General features: G+C 32.2%; 1 protein-coding gene across 1 annotated transcript in view; it reads left to right on the top strand.

Annotated features, from left to right (window-relative positions):
* Positions 1 to 50: 50 nt before the first annotated feature.
* The window catches only part of LOC129230184 (V-type proton ATPase 21 kDa proteolipid subunit c''-like), a 31220-nt gene continuing 15342 nt past the window's right edge, over positions 51 to 15928 (top strand). Inside the window, exons 1-5 of the mRNA XM_054864589.1 lie at positions 51 to 222; positions 8912 to 8960; positions 12049 to 12132; positions 13533 to 13680; positions 15403 to 15413. Coding sequence (XP_054720564.1) covers positions 156 to 222; positions 8912 to 8960; positions 12049 to 12132; positions 13533 to 13680; positions 15403 to 15413 — 359 coding nt within the window. The 5' untranslated portion in view covers positions 51 to 155. The remainder of the gene's footprint in view (positions 223 to 8911; positions 8961 to 12048; positions 12133 to 13532; positions 13681 to 15402; positions 15414 to 15928) is intronic.

Genomic DNA, 15928 nt, shown 5'->3' with positions numbered 1-15928 from the left:
CAACCCAGTAGGGACTCGATTTGACACTGGAAAACATGTTAACTGTAACTGGTTTCGAATCATGGGATTGGGATGTCATTTGTTCTGAAAAAATTGTAAAGCTTAAATTTAACTCTTTCATAAGTCTACTTCATTTTTTCTTTAACTAAAACAACATGGGTGTTTTAGCCAACACTCAATATGCCGTGTATACTACGTTCCTCAGCATAGTTACTATTATAGGTATTTTTTTAAAGTTCCTACTTCTGATTACTCTATTGATTAGTAAAAATTAATAGTTTGTAAATTTTTGAAAAAAAAAAAATAAGCATTTCTTACTTGTTTATGAAACTTTACTGTACAGGAAATCAAGAAAACTAAACATTTGCCTTCTCAAAAAGTTTCTTAATCTGTTCTGTGCAAATGTATGCAAGGACACACTTATTCAAAATAAGAGATATACCTATACTTAGGTGGTGTATTGTATAATATAGGCCCTTCATTTTGGCGGGTCAAAGGAGATGGAAATTCCTCACCCTGGGCGTTGAGAAAAAAAATGTATTTTCACCTAATTGGGTGTGGTTTTAGTAGTTATATATATATATTGGGTAGGTGTTATACAGTGCTATAATTGGAAAAATATATATTTGAGGAAACTCTAGCAAGAAGATACATTGTTTGAAACCAATTTACATTTAAAGGTATAACTTTGATATACCCCCCCCCCCCCCAAAATTACGCGCCAAAACTGGCACTCCCTAAGAACTATTTAGGGTTGCTGTTTCTTATTTTGGTGTTGACAATTTAGGTTTTTTCAGCTTTTAGGTTTTTGCTGTTGCCAAATTTAGTATTTTCTTGTATTTTGTACCATTTTTTGTACAGGTATAATGCTTGGCGAGAAAAAAAAGTCGCCAAATTTACGATTTGAGGAGGTATATCAAAGTAGTTCCCATTTAAAACTTAATGATTCCAGGACCTTGTCCGGAACCCCCTTATCAACTACAGCTCTGAGTAGGACAGGGGTCTCATGGCGCATACTGCACCATTGAAATTTTTAGGGGAGGGGGAGGTAGTTTTAAGTGGTTTTTCGGTTGAGGGGTACGCCCTGATACATACACGCTCGTTAACCCCCAACCCCTTGAAAGTTTTGAAATGATGTGTCTGTATGTATTACTTGAAGAGAAATACTATATAATTACAAAAGAGTTAGTTCAATGAATTTGAAGAAAAGTTGCTTATAATCAAACTTAATTCACGTCTTGAAATCGGCTATGATAGTTTAAGCTCTAGACTGTGGATTAAACTGAATGTACTTGTTGTATATTTTTTCTTCAGAAAAATACTAAGTGGTAATAAAACTAAGAATATGTTGAGAATTTTGTAACTTAACAAATTAAAACAGGACCTTTATACTTTCAAAGACGGAATTTAAAAAATTGTTAATTCACTCGACGTAGATAAGTACTCCAATTTTAGTGTATCAATGTGTAAGTGTCCAATTTATTTTTGGACACTCCTGTTTCTTCTTCCTCCTTTCTAATGATATCAAACCTTCTTAAGGTCACTACAGCCTGACTAGTTCAAACCTGATCTACACTACTAGTTGGAACTTAGTTTATAGGTCTAAACTACTTTGTGATTATCAGATCTCAATATTTACTGATTTTTAGATCTACAATATTTGACCTTACCAGTTTTGGTTAAAAAAAATTCTCTCCTTGGAACGTTTTTGGTGTAACCTAACCTAATCTGTTTCAGTTAATCTATTTGTGTGCATATATTTCTAGCATATGTGAATTGATTATTTCAGAAAAGGCATAGTCCCATTAATGAAACTTCAGGATTCAATAAGAATTGTTTATTTCATTCATAAATGAACTAAATTCTACAAGAATTTTTATGAATAATCTAGACACAAGTAGGATTATTACTTTAACTTAAATTAAGTTTCCTTTTGTTACTGAAATTAATTTTAAATTTTAGACTTTTTGCAATCAGTAACCTGAAAGGCTAGTTTAGAGTGATGAAAATGTAAATAGAGTGAATAAGATTTGTTTCAAACTAACTTAGAATAATTAAAATTAATACAACATAGTGACAAAAATAATTAGTCAAGTCTGTATGCATAAATCTTATGGGAACAAATCTGATATACCCCCCTCTTGGCGACTTTTTCCTGTTGGCGCCAAAAAAGCGTCGCCAAGAAAACTATGTATGACGTCATATGTCATACATCGTTCTTAGTGATGCTTTTTTAGCGCCAACAGGAAAAATTCAAATTATGTCATTAATTATTTAATGAAATTAATGCATTAATTTTTTTCCGTTGTTTCTCCGGGATACGAGCCCTCGGTCTCATAGTACTTTCATAATGAGACCTCGGCTCGCCGGCCCTGCCTCGGTCTCATTACGAAAGTACTATGAGACCTCGGGCTCGCCAGGACCTCGCTGCCGCTCGGTCCGTTATCCCTCCGACTTTTAATATACATCACAGTCGGATATAAGTCACAGATCTCCTCCGTTCAGTATACAATAAAGTCACAGATTTTATGTGAAATTAACACCATTTTTGTGCTACAAAAATGCCAACCAGACCAAAATACAAACTACCAGAAACACACTAAAAACACAATAATTCAAAATATGTTCACTTACCTTTTTTACTTTTCTTTTACTTCCTCACGTGAGGCAGTGCACATATGTTCCGCTCTTAGGGAAATTATCCCATTTTTTATTATCATTACTTTACAAAAATATTTAAATTATGTTTGTTTTGACAAAAAAAATTCCAAAAAAAACAACCTTATTTTACTTGTATTTTGTACTCCACCCAATTAATTTCGCGAATTATTTCCAAAAACTTTACAAACATATCCTCATTTTTGTATTCACAATTTTTTTTGTATAAATAATAAGCTAAATAAAATTTAAAATCCCCTAATCTATTATATGTTGGTAGAGTACTTTTAACGTGTCTCCATGTGGATTCATTCTTAAGTAAACCAATTTCCCTTAAAAATTCTAAAAAAACCTCTTTATTTTCAATTAGTTTAAATATAAAAAATCTATTTAGGACTCCGGTACGTCCAAACGTTGGACGACCTGACGAAAAAGAAAAAGAAGATTCATTCAAAAATTTCAATTGATACATTTGGACAACATCACAAACCGAACTCATAATTAAAATAGAAAATTCAACTAAATTAACATTAAAAAACAACAAGAAAAAGAATACTCTAAAATAAAGTTTGAATTGAAACTTTATTTTAGAGTATTCAACTTAAAATCTCCCTAAGAGCGGAACATATGAGCACCTACCTCCTACCACACAAACGCGTGCAAAAAGACAGACTTCGAGAAACTACTTTCCAGCGTTCAAGTTGCAAAACCAGGGTTGCCAAGTTATCGCCTTATTGGCGATTTTCGTATCGAGCGAAAAATTAAAATCTCGCCAAGAGGGGGGCATATGAGAGGAGAGCCATCTTATGCATGCATAAATTCATTATCTTAAGAAAATATATCTTGTACTTTCCTCTTTCTCTTGTCTTGTTTATGTGAAATAATAAAGTCTGGTGGAAAAAAATCAAAAATAAATCAAAACTAACTGAGAAAAAATGCTAAAGTTTCACATGTGTATAAAACTATTCGCATTTATCAAATATATTCCCCATGGAAATCTTTTTGGGGCATTCCACGGTATTTTTAACATTATGTAGAGTCCGTAACTAGGGCTCGACCGAAGGCATTTTTTGGCCGATGGGCCGATGCCGATTGTTCAAAGATGGCCGATGGCCTATTGTTTTCCTCCAAATGGCCGATGACCGATGCCGTTGGCCGATGGCAAAAAAAAAATCAAACAGAAATAAATTGATGAGATTGTCAGGGATTTAAAGTATCATTGATTCATTTCACTTTACTTCCTTTTTACGAATAAGGAATTGTAAACACAAAAAAAAAATTAGATTTCGACTTAAATTTCGATTTTACGATCACCATATTTATACATATACTCTTGTGATGTCTTCATGCGCGTAAACTTGCGTCCCTCAAAAACGTTATGAAATAGTAAGTTGAAAACTCATACTTATGTAGGTAGTATGATCTAAAAGTTCGAGGACAAATTCTATAAAACCTTACCCTGAATAGTTCACATTGCTGATGCACATCTATCTACAAAATAGTCACCTTGAACGACTATGCACTTCTGCCAACGTTCGTATAGCTTTTAGAAGCACTCCTGGAAGACATTTTTCGTAACCTCCTGTAAGGCCTCTTGCGCTGCTGCTTTTAACTTCATCGTGGGGAAGAAGGCGACTTTCATGTTGAGGATGCACGTTTCGATTGGTCAATACTCTGATATGACAAACAAATAACATAACGTTTCGTCGGACTTAGTTCCGTGTGATTTTTACCTGTTCCCAGCAAAAAAAAAAAAAAAAAAATGCGCGCCGCTTTCTTCCGTGAGGAGAAGATAAAGATGCATCATAGAAGGTAGCGAAAAATATTTCCAGGAGTGTTTCCAAAAGTTATATGAACACTGGCAGAAGTACACAGTCATAAGACGACCTTTTGAAGGTGGATGTGCTTCGGTAACATGAACTATTCTGGGTAAGGTTTTATACAGCTGGTCCTCGAACTTTTGGATTGTACTACGTACCATCTGTATAGGGTGTAGTTGTGCTTCTCCTTTTTTGACTGCTGTGATTAAAAAGAAAGAACAACAGCAAAAAAAAAAAAAAAAAGAGACTGTTTAATAACCAATTGATTAGCCTTTTTTTTAAATTGAACATATAGCTAAGATTTCAGTAATATTGTAGTAATGTATGGATTTAGGTACATTAAACATAATTAAAAACCATTAAATTATGTTGTTTAATTATTCAAAAAAATTAAGAATAAAACTATGAAACAGGAATATTTTTATACTTATTTAAAATTTATGAATAGAAAAGTTTGCATTTTTCAAAAAAACCTATAACAGTGACATAATTTTTGCTGGAAAAAGAAGTAGCCATGAAAAGAGCGAGATTCTTAAAATGCAACTACAATAAAAAAAATTCAATATTTACACCAAGTTAATAACTGAATACATATGCTACGTGATCTGATGTTTGCACAATATTGAGCAGTTGGATTGTTTAATCTTTTATGAAGCTTTACAAACAAGTTCAAATTATTTTTTTCAATTTAACAATTTTCTGAAATTTAAAAAAATTGCATAATAGAAAATCCTTGAAACTTTTAATAAAAAAACTAAAATAACTTATTCATTGATTTTATATAAATACATAAAAATAGTTACAACAGAAAAAAATCGATTGCTATTAATGATGCAAAAAAGACGGCGCATTACGAAATATAAGTGAAACAAGTATGAGAAATACGCAAAATGACACTCCTTGACCAAAATAAATAATCGCTAAATATTTAAAAAATGCTTGAAACGACGAGATAGGGTTAGGGGATCACCCTCTGATTTTGGAGTAACTCACACTTCGGCCCCAACCTCGGCCTCATTTTTTTAGTACAGAACCGCTACCCCCAACGCCTCGGAAGAGTTTCTGAATCTACTTCAGCACTTCCGAAGAAAAAATTCAGAAGTCCCTTTGATTTCCGAATTATGTCACCATTGAAAACGTCTTAATCAATTTCTTACATTAATGCTTTAAATTCTTTCTAAACAATAGATAAAGTTTGAAAAAAAAAATCTTTAATTTTATGAACGGTGTTAGTTTTAAACAACTCAGAAGTACAACTAGAGTTTAATTTCAGAAATATAGGGAGTGGAAGGAGGGGCATGCAAATGTTCTCGGAAATTCAAAAAATAGTCGTAAAAAATAGAGTTCATAATAATCATAAACATTCAGCAGAGAAACCCTTTCAAAACTTGCACCCGAGTTTGTTTTGACGTGCAGTGGCGGAATTAAAATATAGCAAATGTTGCAATTGCGCGAGAGGCCCCATAACCATAGGGGCACCGTAGGAGTTACAAAAATGCTTATGATAAATGTTTTAAAACTTCTGTGATAGAGAAATAGGGCCCCAAAATGTATTTCGACGGGCCCCAAACTTGTAACTCCGCCGAAGCGATACAGAAAAGACTGCATAACTGTGATTCATATAACAAATACCGAAAAATTACAAATTGCCGTCGGTTCAAAGGGACTCTATTAAAATGACACAAAAACCAGTTTCGCCATCTTATATTTGTTTCCATGGTCTGAGATGCTATATTAGTTTTGCATTGAAATAAGTAATAAATAGCCACAAAAAAATGAGTAAACAGGCTTTTCAGAACACCCGAGCGAAAACAAAAAGGGAAGCGCACAACTGGAACATATGCACACCCCACATGCGAAAATTTATTCTTCTACAGCTTACCATTTTTGAGTTATGACTTAGGAGAGATGCATACGTACATCCAGCTGCAAGAAACAACGCAATAATTAACTTGTTTGGTACCTGAATGCAGTATTAAAAATTCTTTTAGGGGTGACTAAAATAGAAATTCATACTGAAATTTAAGTAAACAATTTTATATAATAACAATAACTCCCTTTACTTTGTACTAAAAAATAAAACAGCAAAGGTCCTTTCTTTTTCAAAAACATTGGCCAACTCCATCGGCTTTTCGATGTTTTTTAAGGCCGATGGGCAGATGTTTCCTGCAAGTTAGCATCAGCCGCCGATGCCGATGGCTAAATTGTTGAACCATCGGCGCCGATGCATCGGACAGGCCGATGCATCGGTCGAGTCCTATCCGTAACGTGACCTTTTTTTGCCATAACTTTTTACTATAGTGTTTGATTTGCAAATTATTTTAATTTGAGCTGTTGTGTTGGTAGGAAAAGATCAAAATAAAATAATACGCTAATCAAACAGTAAATTAAAAAGTTATGGCAAAAAAGATCACGTTACGGACTCTACATAATTGTCAAAAATACCGTGGAATGCCCCTTTTCTATTCTTCTCTTGTATCAAGTTTTGTGAACTAAGATTAATGTACATATTAATATGATTATGTTCAAAATTGCACTGAATGATGAAGCTTGCTATCTGTTATTTCTTCATACATTATAAAAATTTTCTCTAAGTACTCAATATTGGCAGAGGTAGTTCAGTCTACAAGCATTGTTTTGCAATATGCTCTTGAAATCCGTGTATGAAAATAGCTAGCTTGAAACCCATCTATAAAATAGCTAGCTTGAAACCATTCCTTTGGAGTTCTATTGAATATTTAAACATTATAAATGTTGAGAATTGAAAACATTTGTCGCTCAGTAGAATCTTTTTCCAGAATCTCAATTTGGGAGATTATTCCTTTTAAAATGTAAGTGCGCTTGTTTTAGCAGTTACAGAGTTCATTGTTTTCAACAGATTTGATGGTGAATCTTGATGTGATTTCAGAATTTCACTTATAAGAGATTGGATTTCACGCGTTAATAATCTGTCATATTTTTTTCCCATTCGTTTTACTGTCTTAAAATTCATGTCATAAAGGACAAAGGACAAACAAATGTCCTCTCGGAGGAAGTCATCAGCAATCTTGTTAAATTTCTTCAGTGTTATTTCTTGAAAACGTCACCTGCAGTATTGTTCTTATTTTGCATGTATCTCACTGAAAGCATTTAGTTTCTAGAGTGATGTCTAATAAAATCCCTGAGAAATTAGCAAATTTCATTCCGATATTTTTTTGCCTTATTTCTTTCCAGGTTGTGATTTCGAATCCCCCCATCCCCCGGAGACACATAATTGACGGACCTACCATTACTGTAAAAACATTAGTTTAAAAGAGTTTCTTTTTTTCACTTCATTGTGCAAAAAGATCTAGTCGTTCTATGATCTTGCCATATATTCATATTGTATCTTACTATAGTGCAGAATGGTCATAAGCCCAGGGCTTATGCCCTTTCTTCACAAAACGGAAAATGTGGTCCTTAAATAAAGTGTTTTGTTGAACAAGGATTGACTTCCCTTCTACATTAGTCGATTTCTCTATATACAAGTATGGTAAAACAACAGCTAACTTAATTTTTCAAAAAATGGGACTTATGCCCTTCTGAAATAATAGATTCATGTGTGCAATACGTAATTTGTAATACTGAGAAATCCTTTTTTAGCTGAACAAAAAAAAAAAAAAAATTCACACACTGTTATCGTTCTTAACTATTGTTTAGATGTATGTGAGGGCTATTGATTTTTTCAGCTATTTTACAAACTAGTATTGTTTTTATCTATTTTGGAGATTATCTGTGAAATTCCCTTATTCAGTTACCGTGCCACCCTATTCTGCTGGAAATTGGGAGTTTATTGTATTTGGGGGTATAATATACACTATATCAAATCATGCAAGCATTTTTGAAACATGATTAAATCGAAGCAATACATTTTTAAATGAAGGGCCATATAATGTCCATTTAAAGAATATTAATATCAGGGTTGGCGAGGTTTCTCACAATAGGGTAAAAACCGTGGTTTTTACCGTTCTATCCAAAATTATATTACTGACAGCTGCTTGCTCTCCTTACAATAATTTTGTACAAATGTATATCAAAAGGGTCATGCCCCCCCCCCCCCCCCCCCCCCCCGCTTAAGCAACCAAATAAGTCAAAATAAGCATTTTTAGGACTTATGTATCGGAACATTTGCCCCAGACCCGCTATTTTACGCAAAAATTGCACTTTGATCTTTCAGGTAATGAAACCCTCCAGAAACAGAAGCTGGATCAACCCTTGATTCTGTGCCTGCCTAGGAGGATGTGCTCCATAGATTGAAAATCACTGCTTTAATTGGTTTTAATTTCTTAAGAATACTGAAAAATGTCACTTTGAAAATGTGGATAAATTTTCTAATCTAAAAAATCTTATATTACATGTTGGTTTTAAAACTTAAATTAAATTGTATGAGATTTTAAAATTCATTTTTCTGACAGGTTTGTTTTACCTGTTATCTGGCAGAGGATCACGTTTTGACTTTGGATGGTAAGTATGTTTCTTTAAGGTACATAATCAGTAGTTTTTAAATTTTAAGATATTTATAAACTTTATTGAAAGGAAAATATTATGTTAATTAAGTTGAAGTTGGTAGACACATAAGAACTTTTAATAGTAATAGTACAAAAGTGGTAGGTGGAAATAAGACGTGTGATTGTCTACAATTTCAGATGATTTAAAAAAACACTGCAGAATATTTAGCGGTACCCAGAAGGAAGGTCATACCTTAGACTGACTGCACTATTAAAATTTTTAGAGAGAGTGTTGGTTATGAGGCCTTAGTCTTAGAGGCTATCATTTTTGATACTCTTTAAGCATTTAATGGGGTTGTACTATCGATCTTGACAAAATGGGCACGCTTGACTATTTTTGGCATTGATTTTAATTTTACTTATTTGCAAAAAATGAACTGGTAGTACGTATCTAACTATCTTTTCTTATGTTACCCAAGAAGTTATCCAGAACTTAAAAAATTTCCTGCATGTCAAAATTTTCTTCTTCACAGCTGTCAATCTTCAAATCAACTTAATTTTTTTAAAGGTAAAATACTTTTAAAATATGTATTCAAAGCTGCCGACCCTCCCGCTTTTGGCAGCGAACCCTTTTCTGGGAACCTCCTGCTCTTCCGTTTCATATTTTAAAAAATGCTACTGCATCTAATTTAGCAGCTTTTTGTCTGATAGGGAATTCTTAGTCCCTGCAACCATGTCCTGGCTCCATAGGCTGGGTTTAAGAACAAAATTTTTCAAAAACATCAGTATTAGCATTCTGAGCACATATGCTGATGTATGAACTACTATAACTGTAGAATGAGATAGCTTTTAATTGTATTGAATTTTTAATGTTTTATTTCTAAGTTGATGACACAGGAATGGAAAATCTACCGATTGCCCTTATTTTCAACGTCTTATACACCGTGATACAAAAAGGCCAAATCTGCATTTTTGTTTCAAAGTGTGCCAAAACTAAGATTTTATCGTCCAGTGTCCAGAAAATCTTTTAATAAAAGAAGAGAAACAGTAGTTGCGTTTACTTTTGCAATTGAATGCCAAGAAAAACAAGTAAAAGAAGCGAGAGAAAAGTTTTTAGTTTTCTCTTTTTCAGCAAAAATTGCATACTGTGCTTTATGTTTTAATCCTTTTACATCATGTAAATTTTCGTATTGTTTTGAAAAATGGAAGTTATTTTAGCCTATGCTATTTTAAATTGACTTATTTTATTTCTTATTTTAATGATTATTTTACTTTTTACTTAAAATTAAGTAAAAATTTAATTTTTTACCATGGATATAGGAAAGTGTTTAAGAGTTCTTTCATATATTGGTGAATAAAACTTTTATTTTATTTAAAATGCAAGTATTTTTATCTATTGTCTAAAAAGAAAATCAGTTAGGTCTCTCTAATTTCTTCAGTAATTATCAATCAAAAATTTGAGGTACTTTATTAGTGCTTTCAAAGATTTTAATTATTAAATTTTTCTATGGGCATAATTTCAAAAAGTCTCCTAAATTTGAAGAAATTCTTTTCACAAAATTAAATTTTTGGAACTGATGTGATATACCCCACCCTTGGCGACTTTTTCCTGTTGGCGCCAAGAAAGCGTCGCCAAGAAAACAATGTATGACGACATATGTCATACATCGTTCTTAGCGATGCTTTTTTAGTGCCAACAGGAAAAAATCAGATAAAAAAACATGATCAAAGCACTTCAGAACACAATATATATAAAAACAACATAAAAGCACAACAAAAAACGTCACGAATATATGCTTCAAAAATGTACAGGGCCGGGGTTTTTTGTAAACATATTAAAATATAATGAAATAAATTATTGTATTAATTACAAGTCGAAATTAATGCATTAATTTTTTTTTCATCATTTCTCCGGGATACGAGCCCTTGGTCTCATAGTACTTTCGTAATGAGACCTCGGCTCGCCGGCCCTGCCTCGGTCTCATTACGAAAGTACTATGAGACCTCTGGCTCACCAGGACCTCGCTCCGCTCGGTCCAATATCCCTCCGACTGTTAATATACATTACAGTCGGAGTATGGTCACAGTTATGTATATTTTCATGACACCCAAGGGTGGCTCCTTCCGTTCAGTGTACAATAATGACAGTTTTAAGTGTGAAATATGCACCATTATTGTGCAGATTTATTAAAATTCAGTACCTAACGGAGGCACGTTACTAGAATGTCTAAATAATTCGTGGCATCGATAAGAATTAACTTTTAGAACAAAATAACCGTACTATTTCTGTAAAATTAATTTACATACAGTAAAAATAAAGTTAAAAATTACAAGAACCCCTCAAGGATTTGTAAAAACAAAGAATTTTGGAAGTGAGAGGTTTTTTTTGAATTCTAAAATAAAGAACTTACCTTTTTATATGGTATAAATATTCACACTCAGTCTAAAACAATACATCATATGACAATGGCACGTTACAGATACACACCAACCACGTTGGAGTTAACTTTTAAATAACCTTCAAGTTTGAAGAAACTGGCATTTTCTAATGTTTTTACTTCAAAACACAACTATTAAATTTAAACTAACACAAAATAAGCATTCCTGTAAGGTATATTGCACGAAACAACACCACGTATCTCTCCTGCGTGAAACCCAAACAACCCAAGTAAACAAGTTTGAACAGATCTGTAAGATTGCCTTCGGGTTGCTAAACACAGGTTAGTTTGGCCAGGGATGCCATGCATAAAAAATTATCGCCTCATTGGCGAGAAAAATATTTTAATTTTGTGCAAAAAAATCGAATGTCGCCAAACGGGGGGGTATATCACATCTGTACCAAATTTTTTTTCAATGTTTCATTTGTTTGTGAAAAAAAGGGACCTGTGAACACTGGTTATTTCAAAAGACTTGAATTTAATTATTTCAGAATGGGTTTAAGTCCAGTGGATTTCCATAGGACTTATGCCCTTTCTGATATAATTGATTCACTCGATATTAATTAACAGAGTGCTATTATTGCCAGTAAGATTTTTATACCTTGTCTAATTTTTCATTTGATTTTGTTTAATGAATATATATTTTTTCCCCAATTCTACTTCTAGGTTTTTAGCTGAGTTATCACCGTTTCTATGGTGCTGCTTGGGCATTGGTTTGGCTATCTCTCTCTCTGTAGTAGGAGCTGCTTTGTGAGTAGTAATATTTTAATATTTGTATCACCAAATAAGGGAACATGTTTCTAGCTGTTGTATTAAATGGATGCCTCACTTGCCAAATTGACTAACTTCATGAAACAAAAAGTAGAGAAAAGTTATGAAGAAGATGGTGTTATTCATAGGAGTAAATAGGCCCTAGTGTTACATTTTCTGCCATCACATGGTCAGAAATGTACTGAACCTCAACTTAAATATAAATTCACATGATAAGCATTGATAAAGCACTATTAAAGCAGAAATGGGGATTTTTTTAAAAAGTGGAGTTAATCAATTTGGCAATGGAGGCATCAAAATAGGACAAAACAAATATATTATGGCAACTCTCTAGAAAGGTTCAATTTCTTGTCCCTGACAGGCAGCAACCTTAGAAAAGCATTTTTCATTTTCTTTTTTTTTTTTTTTTTTGTCTCCTAAATGTCATTACCATTCTCTATCCCTAGTCAGAATTTGTCTTTAATGGTTATCCTAGGCAGCAAAAAAAAAAAAAAAAAAAAAAAAAAAAAAAAAAAAAAATCAATAAACATTTTAAAAAGATTTAAAAAAAGATTTTTACAATGCTTTATGTATCCTAATTTGAAATCAAGTTTCTTATTTGCTCAGTTGCACCACTAGGCGCAACTGGCATCTCAAATAACTGACCGTTTCAGTCACAGCCATCATAACTTAACTCATAAAACAAGAAATAGGAGCCCAGAATTTCTGTCTTAGTCTCCGATAGTTATGAAATCCTAAAGAGTGTAACAAAATAGTAAATTATATATTGTTGCAACACATTTTATGTAATGAATTATCATCAGATTTCATGAAATTATTCAATTCAGGTGCCCAGTCACAAAAATAAATAAAAATATTCTTCAAAGAAAGGCACTGGGGAATCTATACATGATTAAAATAAAAGGAGACTTTTGTTTTTTAACATGTGATGCAAAATGTTTTGCTACTGAACAAGAAATGGAGATATACTTATAAAAAAAAAAAAGAACTTTCTATTTGTTATTGCCTTTGTATCAAAGATATAACTTGAAATCACAATCATTTCAAAATAGGCTCACATTGTATTATAAAATTAAAGTTTGGTTTTATGATGTTTGCCTTTTCTATTGTTTTATTTAACAATAGAAAATGTAAACTTTAAAGATGGTCAATTTTTAATTAAACTTAAACAGCATTTCTCCAGTTTTGGACACTGGGTTTAGTCAATATTTCTGTTCACAAATTAGTTTTCAACCCAAAGTCTTTTAAAATTTTCTATTTTAAATATTTTTTTTTTAATCTGAGCATCTTTGGGTTTTTTAACAGTGATTATTTTTTTATAAATAAGTATGATATTTTTAATATCTTTATTCTCATTTAATGCTCTGTATTTTACACAGAGGCATTTACACTACTGGAGTTAGTATTGTTGGAGGAGGTGTAAAAGCTCCAAGAATAAGAACTAAAAACCTTGTCAGCATTATATTTTGTGAAGCAGTCGCTATATATGGAATCATAATGGCAATTGTTCTAGTCAACCAACTGAAGGTAAGATTCTTGAAATTCTTAATTTATGTACAATGAAACCTACCTTAACAGACACTCCCAGTTAGCGGACAGTTTCTGAATCCACAGACTTTCGAGATGGGAATATAATGTAATTCACTTCTCGTTGGCAAACAGTAAATCAGCGGAGTTTCATTTTATATTTCTGTGTCTGGTAAGCTTTTGCTCAGCACTGCTTCTGTGGCAAGCATTTTTCCTACTCCTTTACGATGGTCTAGGGCTAACCAGTACCAATAAAAGGGTTAACCCCCTTTCTCGGAAAACAAGAGCCATTCAAATCGAATTTTTTAGTCGAAGCTTATGAAAGTTTTGTTTTCATTTCATGCACGAAATTCCAGCAAAAAGCAAAAGAAAAAATCTTTCTGCTTTTACACAGTACCTTGCTTTATCACTGTTGAGTGTTGTTGATACAGACTTCTCAATACTTTTTATTACTTTGAAATATGTAATTAAGGTTGTTTTACAATAGTGGAAGATTTTAATTTTCAGATTATAATGCAAATCATATTTTTAGCTATAAAAGATATGCCTTAAAATGTCAATAAGGCACGTCGAATTAACCGGAACCTCGGGTTTTCAAGACTCTACTGTACTTTGTGAGTGATTGTTTTTGTTTCCTAAATTCATAACGTAATGAAAATGAATAAAGTATTTAAAAAGCATTAAAAAGAAAGTTGTGTGACATACAGTGAAACTTTGATGAGTCAAAGTTGGAGGGAAAGCGAAAACAAGTTCGAGTTATCGAAAGTTTGGCCCATTGAAAAACAAAACAATTAAATAAAATACTATTGCTGAAACTCATTAAATTTATAGCAAAATTGATAGATATCAAGGATAGTATATATAAATATATATATGTGTATATATATATATATATATATATATATATATATATATATATATATATATATATATACTTGACATAATTATTTAAAGGTTCTTGAAAGTGCTTTGTTTCAGTGACCTGTTAAAAAAGAGCCTTTTATTGTTCTTAACTTTGAACAAAAAATCTAAATTATTTTGACAAGGTGCTTTATTTTGTACTTTTTTAAAGCAAGTACTTAAAAAAAATGTCCCTCTTTTAATTTCAAAACTCATTGTTTATTTCTTTTACTAAAATTTTAAAGTTCAATGAATCTCTAAGAAAAAACTTACTCATCTTTGTTTGCTTTTTTACCCCTGTTCACGCTGTAGTACTACACTATTTGGCCAAAAGTATTGGGACACTTTTAAAAATTCACATTTTTACGGATTTCTCGAGAAATAAAAGACCAATTGCTCTGTAATATTTTTCACATCAAAGGTATACTCTAGCCACCATTTTCCAACAAAAATTAAGTCTACTATTCCTTTAGGGGACTAACAGCAAATTAAGGAAACAAATAAAAGTGATCATTTTTTATTGTAAATAGCTGGGAATAAGCTATAAATTTGAGAAATAAGTTAAAAACCTATCTAAAATTTATTTTTTTATTTTCCTGAAATTATCTCTTACACCCACGGAGATACAAGCCTTTCTTTCAAAAATAAACTTTTTTTGAAGGTTTTCGGCTCATATCACGCAGAGTTTTTCGTCAAACGTTTCTAAACTTTCAGAATGTTAGAGGAACACAATAATAAAATTTGAAGTTAAAATATTGAAAATTTAATGAAATATGAAAGTTTAAAGCAATTAATTTTTCACTGTGCATGCACGAAAGATAGCGATTTACAGGGTTCGTACGGGTCATGGAAATCCTGGAAAGTCATGGGAAAAAAAGTAAGCGAATTTCAGATCTGGAAAAGTCATGGAAAATTAAAATTTTCATTCTAAGTCATGGAAATTTATTTTCAGTCATGGAAAAATGTCTTGGGCAGAGAGAAAGGGACAGTAGCTAAAATAGCTTTAGAAATCTGGAGTAATTTTACAGTATTTCTCATATAAAAGCCATTAACGATCCCAAAAATAAATCTGAATTTTGAAATCTCATTGCATCCACTTCTGTGGCAGCCGCTTGTCTTTTTCTGGAATGTGATTTTACTCCTAGGAAATCACTCATTTTGAATTTACTATTATTTTCAACACTTCTTTTATTTTATATTCTGTAGTAGCCAACTTGTACATTCTAGATTTTTCCACGCCTACTCAAAGAAATGCCAATCAATTGCATCCGGGTTCGTTTCCATCACTCGTAAAAGCTTTTTTGTTGAAGTTTTTAGAAAATAAAGATCTTTAGTCAGGCAATAGAAT

Source organism: Uloborus diversus, chromosome 1, assembly GCF_026930045.1.
Source record: "Uloborus diversus isolate 005 chromosome 1, Udiv.v.3.1, whole genome shotgun sequence".
Lineage (NCBI taxonomy): Eukaryota > Metazoa > Arthropoda > Arachnida > Araneae > Uloboridae > Uloborus > Uloborus diversus.
This window is presented reverse-complemented; position numbering and strand designations above follow the sequence as displayed.